Below are 19,235 nucleotides of genomic sequence, written 5' to 3'. Positions count from 1 at the left end.
GATTCGATGGTGGATGCACGTACAGTTAGAACCTCCCAGCCACTCGCTGCTGAACATCTTGCTGCTGGAGCTCCACCACGCTGGGAAGGAATCCTGCAGCCAAGGCGTCGCCCTGGTTGGCGGATTATGACGACAAGGCTTAAAAAAAAAAGTGTAGGAAACGGAGGAGGAGAGGAAGCTGCAGCTCTTGTGATTAGTGGTGGCGAGATACGAGTCGCTTCTACACAACCATGATGATGGTGGGGGGGGGCACGCAAAGAGTTAAGCCCGATGGGACTTAGAGATGATTATATACGGCCCTGGACGGAAAGTAGGGTTCAAATGTATGTGGGTGGGTGTGTCTTTGGAGGCTCTTAACACACACACACACACACACACACACAGCAATCAGTATGCATAGATGATGACGGGTCTGACCTCTTCAGCTATCTTATCTTCATCTCTTAAGATAATCCATATAGGTCCTACAACACACACACACACACACACGCATGTACACATGCACACACGTCTGGCCGCGTGCTGTAATGACTTTTAAAGGGCTTGCTTATCAGCCGCCACGTCTGCATGCTGAAGATCAGGCTCACCTTAGCTACCTTGCACCACCACTGGCTGTGTGCTCCGACCGACTGAATACTGATGGCTCACCACACATCAGAACACGCTGACGGAATCAACATGAAAAAAGAAGCAATTACAGCGCTAACGCCTTTTCGGTAAAAATGCCTTCCAAAGGGGGAGATGAAAACTTTTAATGAATTCATTCCAGAAAACCTCTGTAGGACCTGCTATGGATTTTTTATTAAACATTATTAGAGTCGGACTGCACGTTGGTCGAGTGGTTAGCGCGCAGACCTCACAGCTATGAGACCCGAGTCGGCCATCTCTGTGTGGAGTTTGAATGTTCTCCCCGTGCATGCGTGGTTTTCTCCAGGTACTCCGGTTTCCTCCCCCATTCCAAAAAACATGCTAGGTTAATTAGCCACTCCAAATTGTCCATAGGTATGAATGTGAGTGTGAATGGTTGTTTGTCTATATGTGCTCTGTGATTGGCTGGCCACCGGTCCAGGGTGGACCCCGCCTCTCGCCCGAAGACAGCTGGGATAGACTCCAGCACCCCCGTGACCCCCGTGAGGATAAGCGGTAGAGAATGAATTAATTAATTGTTAGAGTCCTCCAGACATGACATAACACCCCTATAGTCAACTTTACATTCCTATTACCTAATATAGAAGAAATAACAGAAAATAAGAAATATGAGGCATAACCCATATTAAGAGAGGGGGAGAGACACCCCCTCCCCCCACCCTGCGGTTTGTTTCATTTGATAAGCTTCCGTCAAAAGCCTCGGTGCTTATCCAGGTTGTATAGGAACAATGCATACTTTTAGTTGCTAATCATCATAAATATCTTACATGCAAGGCAAAGTGTGTCAAGGCTTCTAGGTCTAGGTTTAATATATATATATGTATATATATATATATATATGTAGTATATGTAGTAGTTTACTTGTAATTATGTCATAACTGAGCTTTTTTTGTTCTGTAAAATGCAAGAATGTCACATCGGATGCTACCAGGTGTACCTAATTGTGTGGCCCGCGTACAATTTTCATTCGGGATCTCGCAATACGATTCATTTACCGCACACGTTCTGCAACGCAGGATCCGTATGGTCGCGTTAGAGGCCCTCCTACCTGCCACTGGTGTTCCGCAGGACCACGAGAGCGTCCGGGAAGCCGTCCAGGTTGTAGTCCCCCAGGTGGAGGGACAGGGGCTGGCTGGGCTTCCCCAGCACGAAGCTCCAGACTGTCCCCCCCCTTTGCTGGAAATCTGACAGCACGGGGACCCACTTGAAAGGAAACAAAGAAAATCATGAATATTGCTCACTGACATCATGCAATAATCATGGAAAATACACTCAGTCTGACACAGACTTATTGTCTAATAATATTAATAATAATATTTGTGGAAGTATAACATATAAATACAATTTTAAGTCACTACAAATAGACATAATAAGAATAAGAATAAGAATAAGAATAAGAATAAGAATAAGAATAAGAATAAGAATAAGAATAAGAATAAGAATAAGAATAAGAATAAGAATAAGAATAAGAATAAGAATAAGAATAAGAATAAGAATAAGAATAAAAATAAAAATAAAAATAAAAATAAAAATAAAAATAAAAATAAAAATAAAAATAAAAATAAAAATAAGAATAAAAATAAAAATAAAAATAAGAATAAGAATAAGAATAAGAATAAGAATAAGAATAAGAATAAGAATAAGAATAAGAATAAGAATAAGAATAAGAATAAGAATAAGAATAAGAATAAGAATAAGAATAAGAATAAGAATAAAAATAAAAATAAAAATAAAAATAAAAATAAAAATAAAAATAAAAATAAAAATAAAAATAAAAATAAAAATAAAAATAAGAATAAGAATAAGAATAAAAATAAGAATAAAAATAAGAATAAAAATAAGAATAAAAAAATAAAATAAAATAAAATAAAATAAAATAAAATAAAATAAAATAAAATAAAATAAAATAAAATAAAATAAAATAAAATAAAATAAAATAAAAATAAGAATAAGAATAAGAATAAGAATAAGAATAAAAATAAAAACAAAAATAAAATAAAATAAAATAAAATAAAAAAAAATAAAAAAAAATAAATAAAATAAAAATAAAAATAAAAATAAAAATAAAAATAAAAATAAAAATAAAAAAAAAATAAAAATAAAAATAAAAATAAAAATAAAAATAAAAATAATACGTGTAGCAATAAGTGTTTAAAGCCAATAATATTGGGACAGTGGCAGTGGTTCAATTTTTTGTGTCACAAAAAATGTAAATGTAGGAAGTTAAACATTCAACGTTCAACGGTTCAATAAAAACAAAAAACAAATAAATAAAATTAAGAATAATTTTAAAATAAGTGGAGCTGACATTGCAAAAAATGGCAGTGGTTTGATATTTTTCTGTCACAAAAAAAAAATATTTTAGGAAGTAAATCACACAGTTGTCCATAAACAAATCATTTGCCACATACGTATTACTTAAATTAATGTGAGTACATTGTTTTACTATCAAAATGTTTGGCTAGCAAAGCTAATGCGGCGTCCATCGCCTGTCGGTGATGGTGTCATGAAGTGTAAGTGCTCAGTGTAATTCAAACACCATCGATTCTGTATTGCACGAAGCTGACAGAAATAAAGGCAACCAGCATCCTCCAGTGCTGCACGATATCGCCGTTGACGGATGGTGTTGTCGGCAGCGGTTAAGCTAAAGACGTAAACGTGTGCACCGAGCACCGCAGACGGCCTGTTACGACGCCTCTGCGAGGCCATTATCACCTCTCGCTTAATATGACTTCTGTTTCACTGAGCAGCTTCCCCGTTTGTCCAAACGGCGACACCAGAGAGGAGACCTTCCACATCCACAGTGGAAGTTTGCAGATAAAAGTTCACCTTAATTCAGTTCAACAAGTGAGGAGCTCCCTGCTGGCTGTCATACGAACCATGACAATTAGCTAGCAGCTGCCGGACTGCGAGTTAAAGGTAAAATGCACGAGGGGGGTATTACGACACAGAGCGAGGGAATCGCAGGATTATTATCGTCCCCTGTCATCACCCTGACACCATCACAAGAGGCAATTTATATCCCATCATCGTTCCGCACAGGCGGCTCGCTTTAGAGCGTGAAATGTTTTATGTCGACCTTCGCCCGTGAACTTGCTCGTGACCGACTCTCGCTGGCCTGGCCGGACCTTTGCTAACATGATACGTGGGCCGCATACTGCCTGGAGATCCTCAAAAGTTCTGCTTTCATCTTCACGCTGAGAATACGTGAGACGGGCGGGGGTTGTTTTTATCTTCACATTTTGCAGAGCCGAAACCAGTGATTGGCATTTCACTCCATGGCGTACCTCAGGGAGGCCCCGCCACTTCCTGTCACCGACCTTAGCAATGAGGCGGGGGGCTTGCTGGCGTCCATTTCCAAAATGGAATGATCCAATCATAAAGTCAGGGGATTGGTTTTATGTTGGACTGGGTTTTATGTTAGCATGCTAACACCTGGCACGATAGTGCTAGGTGTTTATTTACATATCTACCCATGAAAGGAGGAGCTCTTGTATAGTTTGTAAGAAGGGTGTAAGACAAAAACGTTTACTGTACTAATAAAGTACTTTATATTTACTTGTAAACTCAGATTATTTAAAGGCAAATCAAAAAAATTCATTCACATTGACGATGCATCCACCTTAAATTTTAAAAAGTATTGGCATTGATATCGGCAATGCTAGCCCTGTATTTACTTGGTATCAGATTGATACCAAATGTACTACTTCACAGTAAGCCACGTGAGTCATACGCTCCATCCATCTGGTACAAGTCGAGTGGGACCAATCACAGCAGAGTGGGCGTGCCCGGAGGTGGGCCGTGGGTGGAATAAATGAAAACAGACCGTTTTGGAAATCCAACGAAATATAGCTGGAATAGGTGTGGATTCTGGAGGATCTAGAAAGCTTCCCGTGAGGGTTATTGTGTGTAGCTGCTCTATACGAGTCCGCAAAACAACACCAACATTTGTTCCATATCAAAAATGAAACTTATCTGGTGCAGCTAGACCTGCCTCGCTTTCTGCTGTCTGTCACAATTAGATTTAGCGTAGCAATAAAGATAACGACACACAATTCATCAATAGGTCTGCTCAATTCAATTATATTTCAATCAAACTATGCCGCGTTCATTACTTTTATAGTTAAAGTACACATCCAGTTTCAATTATAGAATAAACCAAAACAATTATCAAAATGGCAACACAGCCAAAGTCAAGAAAACATTAAAAAACTTGAGCCATAGAAGACTTTTTCATTGTATAATAAAACATTTTTTAAAGGGTTCTTCACGGAACTAGTTTCTACAAATGCAGCGAGGACCTTTATTGTATGCTTTATTGTATTGAATGCATCTTACAGACTTTGTGACGCTTGTGACTCGGGTTACAGCATCGTTCAGTACAGATAATGTTGCACGTCTAATTCCTACCCTTTTGTGTGCAGCGGTTCCAGCGTACAAAAACAAACAGTCACCTAAAAAACTAACAGGAGACTCCCTTTTCACACGCCTGCACCAGATTCCTTGATTTCACACTCTTAAAACAACAAAGCCCAAGAAAAAGTGTGTCAACACTGTTTGTCCTATATGGGAACACTGGTAAATTCTACAGGGGCCAATGAGCTCTGGAACAATGGTGCACTTAAGCGAGCGGTGATAAATCAAGGCTTCTAAACGACAACATCGTTGCTGCTCTATTTTGGAACGCATTTAACAAGACCGAGCAATGACAGAGCGTGCAGCGCCCTGCCCCAGGTGGAGCCAGATGCTGGCGGTTTCAAGTATTCATGACTGTTAAACAGAGAGCAGGTGCTCTGCGGCCATTGGAGATGTGCCGCTAATAGCGCTAACTAGCAGCAGAGTGTCAGAGGTAGACGACCAAAGCCTCATTAGCGGTTACTGTGCCACAGCTGAGTACACTGATAGGTGGTAAGCTAACCCATTTGCATTGATTTTGACAAAATATTGACCAAAAAAAGACTTTCACCATGCAGGTGAATAAACCCGAAAAGGTGTTTACAGGTGATAGCACAGTTTTACATAAAAGCAGTGCCAGACTCAGACCCGGCATGAATGTCTCTCCGAGTCTGATGCAAATGTGTCTCCTCCGAACGGCCATTAAACGATCGTCGACTGATCGTTGCGATGCGATTTAAAAGGATGACTACCTGCCATATGGCGGCAAAGCTTGGCCATGATTACCGCCGCCGGGAGTAAACGGGAGTGCTTGACGTGATCACTCTGGCGGCGGCGGCGGCTGGCAGGCAAGTGGAGAGGCCAACAGGCGCCTCCTGGGAGGCTCCTGTCCAAGTCCGTTTTGTGTTAACACAACGCTAAACGTGGCGCACGGTCGCAAATGCAAACAAGCACACCTTGACACACAAACAAAGGAAGAATTAACTTGGCTTTGATGCTACAAGCTGCTGTTTGAGCATGTGGGGGGGGGGGGGGTACCTTGCACACCCCTGCTTTACAAGGGAGACGGTTATGTTTGAGGGGTAGTGAAGTGTAATTGGTCTTTGTGCTTCTGGATTGCTTTAATTAGAAGAGAACAAGGGAATAGTATGGGGGCATGGAATTGAGCCTTGCGGGACGCCACAGGGCAAGAAAGGCAGGAAATCAGTAAAATGTATTGAATAATTAAATACCATATTATTAGTGTTTGTCCAACTTTATTTTCTTTTGTTTCTCATAATATTACAAGAAAAAAATCGAAAACATTTTTCCTTTAATATATTCATCTCTATGCTACTAAAATGATTTTTCCCTCATAAGATGAAGAGGTGCAACTTTATCAAGTTTTTCCTCTGACTATTTTGACTCTATTCACATAAAATTTTTGTTGTCGCCCCCCCATTTCTGCTGTTTTTATTTCAACTTTCTTTATTTCAATTTTCTTCTCTCTTGTTGTAACCTTTTCCGACAAAGAAATATTTTTTCACTTTATACTATATAATGTTTATACTTTAGAACATTTTTTTCACTTTATTCTTTAATATTTAAATTTTATGCGATTAAAGAGACGTCATTGTTAGAATGTTACTCATAAAATGACAAATTTTCAATTGTTAGAACTTTTTTTCTCTTAATAGTTTGACTTTATTCTTGTAACATTACTGCATGAAAATGGGCTGCAAATGGCTCCTGGGCCGCACTTTAAACATTCCAAACCGATGATGGCTTTCAAAGAAACAGAGCACACATTTTCTAAACATATTGATACTTCCTAAAATGTACAAACAAAAAGCGTCGGGACGAGTAATGTTTCCGTGTAGCGAGTAGCCCTTCGGTCGGTGCTGACCATGGCCGTGACATTTTCTCTGGAGGACAGAGTTAGAGGTCTTGCTGGCCCACAGGCCCATCAGCAGACCGGCATACCGGGGGTGGCCCTGAGGCAAGAGTGCAATATGATGAGGTTTCTTTCAAAGTGCTGGACTGAAGAGGCCATTTATCCCGGCGCCAATGGCTCAGTGTTGGGGAATGGTCAACGACTGCATGAGAGGCAGCAACGTGTAACACGACACTGCGGGTGGGCCAAGACAAACAGCGAGACCGAACAGTGAATTCATCTCAGATATGAACACAATCTAGTGGATTACGGATGCGGTCTCCCTATCGGTTATGTATTACAATGTCCTCGGGATGAAGGTGCAATGGTGGCTCTCAGATGTTACATGACGATATGCTATCATTCAGCATCATATCGTGCCATAGAAGGGAGGCGGACAAAGGACTTCATCGAGGCCGCTGTCATCACAATGTAAAAAAAAAAAAGCCTCAAAGACTTTCTGGTCTTGTCAGTGAGATGAGAGCGGTCCTTGTGGGCATCGTCTTCGCCCATCTATCCAATTAGCGTTTGAAAGGCTTTCTAATCTCTTTTAATCTCTCCAAAAGGTTTTATTTGACACCGTGACGAACAACAGCAGCTATTCCGTGTGCTATTCGGTGTGTTGACATGTGACCACCACATATGTCAAACTCACATGTCCATGGATTAAGAGCCCTCCCCATTAAAAAGGCTAAGGAAGTTGCCCGTGCCACGGTTCAAATGTCAACGTATGACGTGTTGGTTCTCACGTGTTGAGAACCAAATGGCCTAGTTAATAGAGATAAAGACCATGATGGGATTTGCGGCTCACGATGTAATCCGATACCTTTAATGGCTGCAAGGGGGGTAGGGGGGGGTACATACAAATGATCAAACAGCTGGCTGGAAAACAGACGACATTAGAACCACGAGGGACACAAACAGGCACGGCTCTGTCGCAGACTCCCACGGATGCGACTTGTTGGAAAGTGCCCTCGCTTCATTAGGCCAAGAAATGAAAATGCGGGGCCGCCAGCAGAGGAGGCGAAAAAGAGGGCGATGGAGTTTATGGGTTAATGTGGGGGAGATGCCGTACGACAGACAACGAGGCCATAGAATGGCTCTGACAAGCGGCGTGTAACCAGCTAACGGCTTTTATGATCCCACACGAGTGGAACGTTCAACACATTACAGCCTCCGCTAAGGCACCAGAGCAGATGGACAGCATGGGACAGGGTTGGAGATAGCATGGCGCGTGGTTTCCAGACGACACGATCGAGACCAGGGGTGGGCAAACTTTTTGACTCGCGGGCCGCATTGATTTAACAAAATTATATTATATGTTTAAAAATATATATTTTAAACATATAATTCTAACAGTCCACCTGGAATGATTGTATCTGTAAAGGTGTCATGCAACCTGCTATATGTGCTTGTGTGCTTTTTTTCAGGAGCACTTTGTAAACAGCAGATCACATCAAATAAACAAATTGATGAAAAAAAAAAAAAAACTACCTAAACCATCAAAAGGTTGGCTAAAGCCATGATGTCAGGTTGTATGTTAAGTTTCAATGAAATACTTTGGAAAGAACGTGCGGGCCATATTTAAACACTTGGCGGGCCGGATGTGGCCCCCGGGCCGTAGTTTGCCCACCCCTGATCTAGACCGATATACATCAACAGGCCACGGCAGGGCTAGCCAACTGGCGACCCACAGGCCGAGTTGGAGCCAAAACATGCGGATACCGGTGTAGATTTCCTCATCAGTCAAATAGACATTAAAGCAATTTCCTCTTGTAGACTGTTGGGACAAGTTAGGAATAGCGTCAAATCTCCATTTTCAACCACCCCATCCTCAGTGCCGTTAAATGTTCCTTTGTCCATTTCGTTTACCAATTAAATGTTGCACTATTTTAATTTTCCAAACAATTTTTGACCCAAATTTAATTTACATAAAATTCATACACAAAAGACATAAAAATGTATTTTTTCTTTTTTAAATCATCACACCTGAAAGTTGTCTGTGACCCTGCCCACGGACCGATGGTTGGGGGCCCCTGATATAAAGCCACTCTGCTATAGATCCATACATATTGTCATGTAATGCAGATGATCTTTGACTAGCATTATTTGCAGTAGGTATTTTAAGACAGCGCTTTTAGAGTTGGGACACCATGGAAAGATTCCTGTCAGAGAATCATTTATCATCTTTATTCTACAGGATGGGCTATTTGAATTTAACAATAAAAGTTTGTTCTGAGGAGTGTGTGTTTTGTCCAAAAAGTGCTGTGTGTGGTCTAAACGATAGGAGCACGTGCAATTATAAACAATTCCGATTAAAGCAGCCCAACAGCACAGATAAACACAAGTGAAAGCAGATATACCAGTCAGTGAGCCCGGTTAGCAAACAAATACAAACAAAGTGCACATCCGACAAACTAGCTTCCATTTAGCTCCCAACACTGCTTTAATCGTGAACAGCAAACGCACCCGATGTGCACCAGAAACGTGGATCTTACCTTGGTGGGTCACAACTCACACCAAGGCTGGACACTTCCTCCTCGACGTTGGAAGCGGGCTCAAACTGGCAAAAAATGCTACCACTGCTAGCGCTTTCTAGAAATGGTGCATTCAGGTGCATCACGTACCTCCTCGGGCACAAGGTGCTGCTGCGTTCATGGACACTTCAGAAGAATCAGAGGAATCATGCACACGCGATCCCAATGAAGTGATATTTACAAAATAACCACTGGTTGCTAATTACATTCATTCATTCATTCATTTTCTACCGCTTTTTCCTCACGAGGGTCGCGGGGGGTGCTGGAGCCTATCCCAGCTTCTTCGGGCGAGAGGCGGGGTACACCCTGGACTGGTCGCCAGCCAATCACAGGGCACATATAGACAAACAACCATTCCACATATAGACAAACAACCATTCACACTCGCATTCATACCTATGGACAATTTGGAGTGGCCAATTAACCTAGCATGTTTTTGGAATGTGGGAGGAAACCGGAGTACCCGGAGAAAACCCACGCATGCACGGGGAGAACATGCAAACTCCACACAGAGATGGCCGAGGGCGGGGACCGAACCCTGGTCTCCTAGCTGTGAGGTCTGCGCACTAACCACCAGACCGCCGTGCCGCCAGTTGCTAATTACAGTAAAACAATATTACAAATGTTCTACTAATAACAGACATAAATAAACAAATAGACTTTCGGACAGGTGGGAACACGGGGATGTCCTGAAGGCATCACCTCTGTAGCCCTGGGTGCTTTGAAGGGTGCAGCCCTTCAAGTGGGACACAAAGTCTAAACCACACATAATACTAGAATGTGCTCAGTGAAAATACTCAAGTATCAACACTCGGCTGTCCTCAATTCCCTTTTTAAAATATACCAGATTTATTGAACTGGGATAAATCGTAAAAAAGGGGGGCATGAATCCCCCGAACGGCAAAAAAAAAGAAAGAAATGCAAATGCAGACAAAGTAGTTGAAGTGCAAATCATGAGTGACTTTCAAGACGACCATGAGTTCCTGTTTGACTTTGAGCGACGAGGCGATGATCTTCCACGACTTCAGTCTCTTCAACTTCATCCCTTCCCCCGTCCCGGTGGAATCTCATTTGTCAAGCCGGCGTTTTTAGAAGTCAACAAGTGCAAGTTTGCACGTGTTTGCTCAGCTGCATCAACCTCATTGTGAACTCTGCTCATTTTTATTTGTGCTTGGAACACCCGAATGTTCTGGATTGGAGGTTTTATGGTATTTGGGAACTAGGCTAAGCTGTACGGTACTTTACCGTACTTTTTTCAGTGATTGACTTAAATGTAAGAGAATCCTGTGAACTACTTGTCATGAGTCCAGTCTTGTTGTATCGCTTCGGTTTTCTTTCCGTAGTGTCAATGTTTGGAGTTCCTGGGACGGATTATACGCTCGAGACGAGAGACCTTGTCCTGTCTGGAAACCAAGTCTGTCCAATGGCGTTTCCTCGTCAGCGGGCTCTGATAAAGTTTGGAGAACGATGCTTCTGTCCTGTCCTTCAACGAGACACCAGACTACTTTCACGACTACTTCTGCCCATGACAATTTGGTGTCAGAAGCGGGATCACTCGTGGGTCCATGGCTGACCCGTGGAGATTTGGGGAGGACGCTGTGAAACTAGTTTCCACCTCTACCTCGGTAAAACGGGATGGGGATGCGACCCCAGAAGCAATTTCCAACACCCAGCGACATGGCAGCCATGCGTAACACAACTGTAACTACCTCCCAAAAGCGGGCACACCCTGACCAGCCATCTTGGAGGTGTGTTTGTGCTCGTTATGCTGGAAAACTGGCGTGCAGCCCAGTGTCCCAACCTGGGGGGGTGACGCTCTCCTTCACAATAACACAGTGCATGTTGAAATTCATGTTTCCCCTCAATGAACCGCAGCTCCCTGGTGCCGGGAGCACACATGCACATACCATGATTAACTTGTCTTTCTCACTGCTGAAATGTGGGGGGGGGGACTAGACACTGGACTAATTTGAGTCCAGGGAGGGGCCACTTACACGGCAATCCATGCACCAAATGCCTTTTGATGATGATTTTTAATTCTGCCCAAATGAAAAGTCATAAAAATCCCAACCCGGACGGGCAGGTATGACCTCACTGGTGGGCATTAATGAGGTCACAGTTTGGCCACGGAGCCCGAGATGGAGGGAGCCCATATGTCTCGGTGTCGGCGAGGAAGGGTGGGGGGTCGCCGCTACCTTCTGTCAGCGTCACCTGTCCAGACCGCTAACCGGGCGGATTGGGGCGTGGCCTGTCTGGCTCCACACTGGCTGCCCTTTCCCTGTCTGGCCAGTAACGGCAGGCAGCTGGCTCGCCTCTTGGTGGGGGCAGCATGCACGCTGCTCGTGATAGATGTGTGTTGGCTGGGGCTCTAACAGAGACAAATAGACCAAGAAAGTGCCCAAGACAACGACTCCTGACTCTGATTGTGGATCTTGTGAATGGGTGTCTCTCCGGCATGCCTTGTTTCTTCGCCAAAAGGAACAGTCTGGCTCTTTTTTCAGAGAAGATGAGCTGGGAGCTGGAGGGGGCCACGTGCATGTGACCCCCAAAGGCTGATGAGCTGCCCCTTGAAGGTGGGGATCCCTCGCTTGTCTTTCCACCAATATGTTCTATTTGACTATGTACACTCAAAGGTTTGGGATCACTTTGGCCAGTCTAAGATATGGCAGTCCTGCCATGAAGTCCAGCATCCCGAAGTCGCCGCTTCACTGTTGATACTGACACTGGTGTTTGACGGCTACGATTTAGTGCAGCTGCCAGGTGACGACCTGTGAGGTGTCTTTGTCTTAAACTACACACTCTCAGATATTTGTCCTCTTGCACAGTTGTGCAGCGTTTTTCTGTCCTTGTTAGACCCAGTTTGTGCTGCTCTCTGAAGGGAGTAGTTAACAGCATGGCAAGAGATTTTAGTTTAGATTTTTATATGGGTTTTCTAATAATCTGTTAGTCCTATAAAATGATTAAGTTGGATTAGCAGCCATACCAGGAGATTGATGCAGAGGACTGACAGTTGTTGATAGTAGGCCTCTATGCAAAAATGTACATCCTTCTTTGAAAATCATCTGATTCATTTTCACTGATTGTGAAATGGATAAAAAATGTTTGTGAAATGCATGAAAATGTGTTTTTTTCTTTGGAAAACAAAGAAATTTGCAAGTGACCCGGTAGTCTATATGTGTAGCATGTACGTGGGCGGCTTATCAACACTTGCATTGTTTTTTTTTTTTGAAGATGTCTGGTGTAGTAATGAGTCCAACAAGATGGGCCGGCGATGCATTATACATGTCCTGGTGAGTGCGCAACGCAGCACACAATATGAGCGGCTAAGATTTCACAATTTCAGAAAAGGAAAAAAAAAATGTAAACATATATTCGCACCACTTTGACGATGTAAGTGACACGTAACAACAAAGATGCTTTGAATCACGATACTTGTGGTGGCAGTTCCGGTAAAAGGCAGCAATTTCATTGGATGAAGAAACGGAAAAGCGTGCTGCAGTGCGGCGTTAACAATCAGGGTTCAATAAGCCTCCTGTTGTTTTTTGTTTGTATTCCATTGAGGTGGTTTTAAGGTGCACAGGTTGAGATTTCTTCTTCTGAGGATGGAACAACTAGTTCTCTCGATGTGGATGCACCACCCGACACTACGCTACACGCTCCTTTGGACTCACCAGGGCGCCCCTGCCCACCCGGGGGCATCTGATGACATGTACTTTTAATTTTGCCTTTGTACGGAACACACAGCCCTCATCCCCGAGCTGCTCTCTAAAGACATGTTCTTCTTCAAGTGGTAATGAAGGCAACAGAAATAACTCCCCCCTCTCCCCCGCAGCGTTCAACCTCCCCCACCTCCTCCTCCTCCAGCCCCATGAAGCCACTGAAAGCTCCTCCATCTTTCCCATCTGTTTTCATGACAACCACTTTTAATCGAATACTGTTTTGGCTGAAATGCCAACTTTTGAAACGGCTGTCAGAGAGAAGGTTCACGTGAGATGAGAGCCCTTGGCCAAAAAGGCATCAAACCAGATCACATGCGTCCCCAGAGCCAAATCCATCATCACCCTCACTTGTTTGCTCCACTTTGGCGAGGAGCTCAGACACTCGCGTTTGAGGTTTTGGCTTTTCATGACCTCCTTCCTCCAAGAGATGATGGCAGGCTTCACTACGGATCTTAAAAGAAAGCTCCACCAACTATCCGTCAAACAGCTACAGACGTAGCCGGGGGCGATCTGGATCACGGTCTGGATCCTGGAATTTATTTTTTTAAAGGGTTCTTTAACATTGTGAGAGTGGAACAACACTTCAGTATTTGTGCATATAAAAAAAAAGGCTCAGACTAATTCAGGACATTTAGCCTTCCTGGTACATTGCACCGTCATCCTGGGAGTCAGCATGCTAACGTTAGCATATTAACATATTTTTTGCTTTTTCATGGGTCGACACTTATATAAACACTTCACTATCATGCTAGGTGCTAATGCTACTATGTTAATATTAGCATGCTAGCATTGCTAGCATGCTAATAGGAGCATACCAGCATTTTTCATGAATATAAACTTAAGCAGACGTTCAGCACGATCACGCTAGGTTTTTAGCATGCTAACGTTAGTACTGTAAAACACTGTTATAAGGGACGGCGAGATAATAAGGGACAATTTTGGGGAAAATGTTTTAAATGTAATTCTGCCTTTTCATGTTAAACAGGAAGCTGGTTTGTGTTGTTTTTTTCAAAGAAGCATATATTCTTGAACAAATCATTCAAAAAACATTTTCCCGAAAATTGTCCCTTTTTACCCCGCCGTCCCTTATAACCCTGTTTTACGGTATGTTATCATTCTTGATGTCATGGTATGTTTTCAATGTCAAAGAATCTAAATATGCAAATGCAATTTAAATATGCAGATCAAATATATGTATAACTAATATTTTGGTGTAAATACCAATACGGGGGAATCATGGCGCTTGGCGGAGGTCAGCCATCTCAGAGTGCTTTTGTAGTTTTTACGTAGTTGTTCACAGTATCAAAAAATGTGACAATCACAGTAAAAAGTCCATAATTGTGCTTCTTGGAGACCCGGGACTTGGAGACCTTGGTCTCAACACACGATGACTTCCGTGTGTGGCGTCTGCTCCGTACAGTATGGATCCATACAGTATGTAAAGAACATGCTAACATGGGCTGGAACGGGAACGCTTGGATGGCGCCATCACCCTTCCAGGAATGTACGGACGCCTCCTCCCTCCCTGTGGCGGCGATGAGTATCTCAATCACGTAACAGCATGTGTTCTCTTCATCCATCAGTGATGATAACACCACGCCCCCCCCCAAACCCCCACTACAGCTTTCCATTATATTGTTCTTTTTTTTCTTGACAAAAAGAAAACGTGACACAAGGAAAGCGAGAGAAATGCACGCCTTCGGGGAGTGCTCGTTGGCGTGCGGGTTTGTGTGTGCGTGCGTGTGCATGTGTGGGCGGACGTGGCGGATAAGCCGATAATATTTCTATTTTGGATGGGGAAAAAGAGTGGAAGCTGGTTCTCTGGTGGCGGAAGACGGAGGCGTCCTGCCAGCTTGTCGGATGCAAACTGAAAGACCGTATGTGTGTGTGGGTGGGTGGTGTGTGTGTGTTTGTGTGTGTGTGTGCGTGAGTACGTGTGAGGGGGTGTATGTGGTAAAAAACAAAACAAATGTTATTGTGTGAGATTACATGCCGCTTAGCATGCATTTTTTGCAGGGGTGTCTAAAGTGTGGCCAGGGGGCCTTTGTAGCCCGCTGCTATTCTTTCATTGTTCATTCCAAAAATAGAATTAGAAAAATGGAACAATCCAAAATAAAATATAAAGAAAAGAAAGTTGCCCTCGAATGAGAGATATTTTTTTTGCAATATTGTTGTAATAAAAAAAGTTAAAAAATTATGACAAACAAACAAAACAACATAAAGATTTTGAAAAATTGGGTACAGTCAAAATATCATGGGTATAAAATAAATAAATAAAATGTCATAACTACGAGAAAAAACATTTACAGCACAAAAATGAAAAGGATGGAAAATTAAAAACAACTGAAAAGGAAAACATAGCTTTGATTTTACAAAGAGAGAAATATATTAGAGAAATAAGAGAAAAAGCCACACTTTATGCCTATAATATTATACAGTTCTTTTAGTCGCAAAGATTTTAAATACGAAAACTTTAAGACTTTAAAATTCACGAAAAAAATACATTATTATTTTGAAGTTCTAATATGATGAGAAACAAAACAAAATATTGTAATTTTTGTAAAACTAGGTTGGGGAAAAGAATGTGGAATAAAATCAAATGTACAACCAGAAAACTGAAATAGAAAACAGTAGAAATAGAAGGAAACTGCTGTAATTTTACAAGAATAAAGTTCAACTATTACGAGGAAAAAGTATGAATTTGACATGAATAAACGTGTAATATTATGAGGCAAAATAATGTCATTTTATGACATAATAGGAAACCAAAAAGAAACCAAAATAAAGTTTATTTTGGGGAAAATGAGGCTGTGGTAAAAGTTATAATAAAGAAGAGGAAAGAAAATGTACAAAGTTTATTGGAAAAAAATGGTGAAATATCTGGAAAATGTAAAAAAAAAAAAAAGGGGGGGGGGTCGAGGAAAGACCGAAGTTGATGCTAACAAGATTTATTTTTTCTTAGCATGTAAACCTATAGCATAAGCATAACATTCATTCATTTTCTACCGCTTTTCCTCACGAGGGTCGCGGGGGTGCTAATATCAAATAAAATATCAAAGTTGCATCCTTTCATTTTTCCCCAATGTGGCCCTCGCTGGCCCCCACGTTTAGACACCCCCGCTCCATCCTGTGGTCTGTCGCTGGACTGGAGAGGACCCATCCTGCATGCACGTTAGGTTCAGTGCTTAATGGGAGCGTGAACGCCCGTTTGTTTAGATGTGCGCCGCGATTGGCTGGTGACCGGTCCAAGGTGTACCCTGCCTCTTGCCCAAAGCCAGCCGGGATAGGCTCCAGCATACGTACCCCCGCCACCCCGACGAGGATAAGCGGTATTGAAACTGAATGAATAGACTCATTATTTAACTAAGAAATTCATTAAATGTGTTCTGGATTCAAGGTTGACTGTGATCAACATCACAAATACCTCTATCTTTTAATGTTCCTAAATATCAAAATAGAGAAAGGGGGAGGGGGGGGTGTTGTCTAACATGCAGGCACCCAAAGAAGGGGTCAAGTCCACAAAAGGAGCCACCCAATCAGCATCGTAGAACGTAAAGAGCAAATGTTTCCTTCTCGTCAGCCGACAGCCATGATTCTCCAACATGATCCCAGAGCTCATCCTGGGGCTTTTAACGCTAAAATCAGGACAAGGAAACTTGGGAAAGTGCTTTCCCCGCCTGTTTTCAGAAAAGTACCACGTCCAATTCCAAAAAGTTTTTCCCCATTTCAAAATGAGCAGCAGCGACTATTTTTTTTTCTTTGTGTCTGATGAAAAATTACACCTGCGCCTGCGACAAAATACCTTCTTATATAACCCACAGTCAATATCGGGGAAACAGAAGTTTCCACCAGCAAAGACGTGTTCTTTGTCCTCCGTAAGCACGCACACACGCACACACGCACACACACATGCACACACGCACACACACATGCACACACACACACTTGAAAGAGAAGACAAACAATACCTGGCCTTAAAAATCAGTGGTTGACTTCTTCTCCTTTGGTAACCATCACATCTACCATGAAGGTAAAGGTTCCTCTCTACCTTCCCTTGGTCTTGACCAGGGGTCGGCAACCTTTACTATCAAAAGAGCCATTTTACCCCCTCGCTCACTGAAGAAAAATAGAATGGAGCCGCGAAACATAATTTAACAGCAGAATATAGGGGCTGCATAGCGGTCGAGTGATTAGCGCGCAGACCTCACAGCTAGGAGACCCGAGTTCAATCCCACCCTCGGCTATCTCTGTGTGGAGTTTGCATGTTCTCCCCGTGCAAGAAATGTGTAGCAACATGCTCACATCCAGAGCAAATTGCGAGTCTCCCAAGATTTTGATTGACTGCCAGATTTGGAGGGAATTTTGGGGTATCAAAGTAGTTCAGAGGAGAAAAAGCGGAGTTGATCAAGTACTCTTGCTAGTATACGGTCTCACAGAAAGTCCCATTTTTTTTCAAAAGTAATTACAAAGATGCATATTTTCCTCATTCGGGTGTTAAAACAAATATTTGAGCATTGCAAAGGGAGCCACAACAAAGAGGCTGAAGAGCCACATGCGGCTCTGGAGCCGTAGGTTGCTGACCCCTGGTCTTGACTATATGCATTTACAATTCCTTTATGCATGTCAAAGTATAAAAGCCCAAAGCCGGAAAACCATCCTTTCTATTTCATCTTATATTCGGACGCTGCAAAACAGAATGAATGCAATGCCAGCAAGGTTGGCTAAAATTGGTTCCCATTTTATTCTTGCTTTGTGATGAAAACAAACATTTGGAAACTATTTGTAGCGCTTGTTTGTATTCTGGGTGAAAGTGCTGAAATAAAAAGCAGCAGTTTGAGGGATGATAATGAAGTGCAAATGAAGAGAAGAAAAAGGGCAGCGCATTAGAGAATAGCAGTAATGACAAATAAGGCTTATTTTTTACACTAGTAATGTTGTCTCCTGACTCATTGGGGTCATTCCAGTGTGTGTGTGTACCTCTTTGGAGCCGGACTTGGCCAGGTAAATGGCGCTACGCTGGCAGCCTTCATCCAAGCACACGGGAAGGAGGTGATCCTGGTAGCCGTCGCCATCTGCCAAACATCAGAACGCCAAACATAGATCAGTAAAAAGACAGGCGACTCAAGGGAGCTACTATTCCAACACATTTTGGAGAAGAGCATAGTTTTACAGCTTGCCGTCGTTCCTGGCAGCAAACGACCACTTCCTGCCCCCCCCCCCCCCCCGCATGCGATTCGGACCAGAGGGACACCTGCTTTTTTGCCTCCCACAAACACAAGCGAGCAGAGCTTGTCTTGATTAATGACTTTTTGCATTTATTTGTGGCCCGCCATAAATACAACTGGACCGCCACAGATACATTAGGTACTCTACTCTGACCAGGTCAAATTATACAAATGAGCGGGCTTTGAATCGGGTATGGCGGAGGTCGGAAACCTGCATGAACGCCGCAACAGTTGACGATAGAGCCGCTGCGACCCAACTGCGACTGTCGTGGCTTTGATTGGCAGCTGCCGGTTCCTTCAGCTTCTGTAAGGCGACATCCTAAAGCAATGATGGACATTCCGGTTCAGGGCTTCAGGTGTCCAGGTTTCTATTGACCGTCAGTGTGCATCAGCGATTCTGCTATATTACATTTTAATGATGACCTGACAGTGATACAGTACCCGCCCCAGGAGCCTGTTCATCAACACCAGAAAGGAAACTGGCAGATTGTCAAGGTCATGCAAGGGTTATTCATCCGAAATAATCTAGCCTCTCAAGAAGAAAAGGAAAAGTGAAAATGAAATCGATTGCGGTGACTTATTGATTAAGAGCGAGCAACGGTTAAAGGCCACGTTTGAAAAGTGCGGCTTAGTTCTGCTTCTTGTTTTTCAGCTCACGTGGACTCGCCGGGCCCACAATCAGGACCAGATGCTTATCTCTTCATCTGGAGGGTGATTTGTAGCCATGGAGACCCGCGGGTTCAGATGCCACGCTATTTGTTACGAGGAGGGGAAGATCCAAGATGAGTGAGATGCACAA

The 19,235-nt window shown here is 42.9% G+C and overlaps 1 protein-coding gene across 1 annotated transcript in view; it reads right to left on the bottom strand.

The window, feature by feature from the left end:
* itfg1 (integrin alpha FG-GAP repeat containing 1) overlaps window positions 1-19,235 on the bottom strand; it is a 111,268-nt gene that overhangs the window by 55,814 nt on the left and 36,219 nt on the right. The window contains exons 9-10 of the mRNA XM_058089432.1: window positions 18,189-18,283; window positions 1,697-1,851 (exon numbers count right to left, since the gene is read on the bottom strand). Coding sequence (XP_057945415.1) covers window positions 1,697-1,851; window positions 18,189-18,283 — 250 coding nt within the window. The remainder of the gene's footprint in view (window positions 1-1,696; window positions 1,852-18,188; window positions 18,284-19,235) is intronic.

Source organism: Doryrhamphus excisus, chromosome 12, assembly GCF_030265055.1.
Source record: "Doryrhamphus excisus isolate RoL2022-K1 chromosome 12, RoL_Dexc_1.0, whole genome shotgun sequence".
NCBI lineage: Eukaryota > Metazoa > Chordata > Actinopteri > Syngnathiformes > Syngnathidae > Doryrhamphus > Doryrhamphus excisus.
This window is presented reverse-complemented; position numbering and strand designations above follow the sequence as displayed.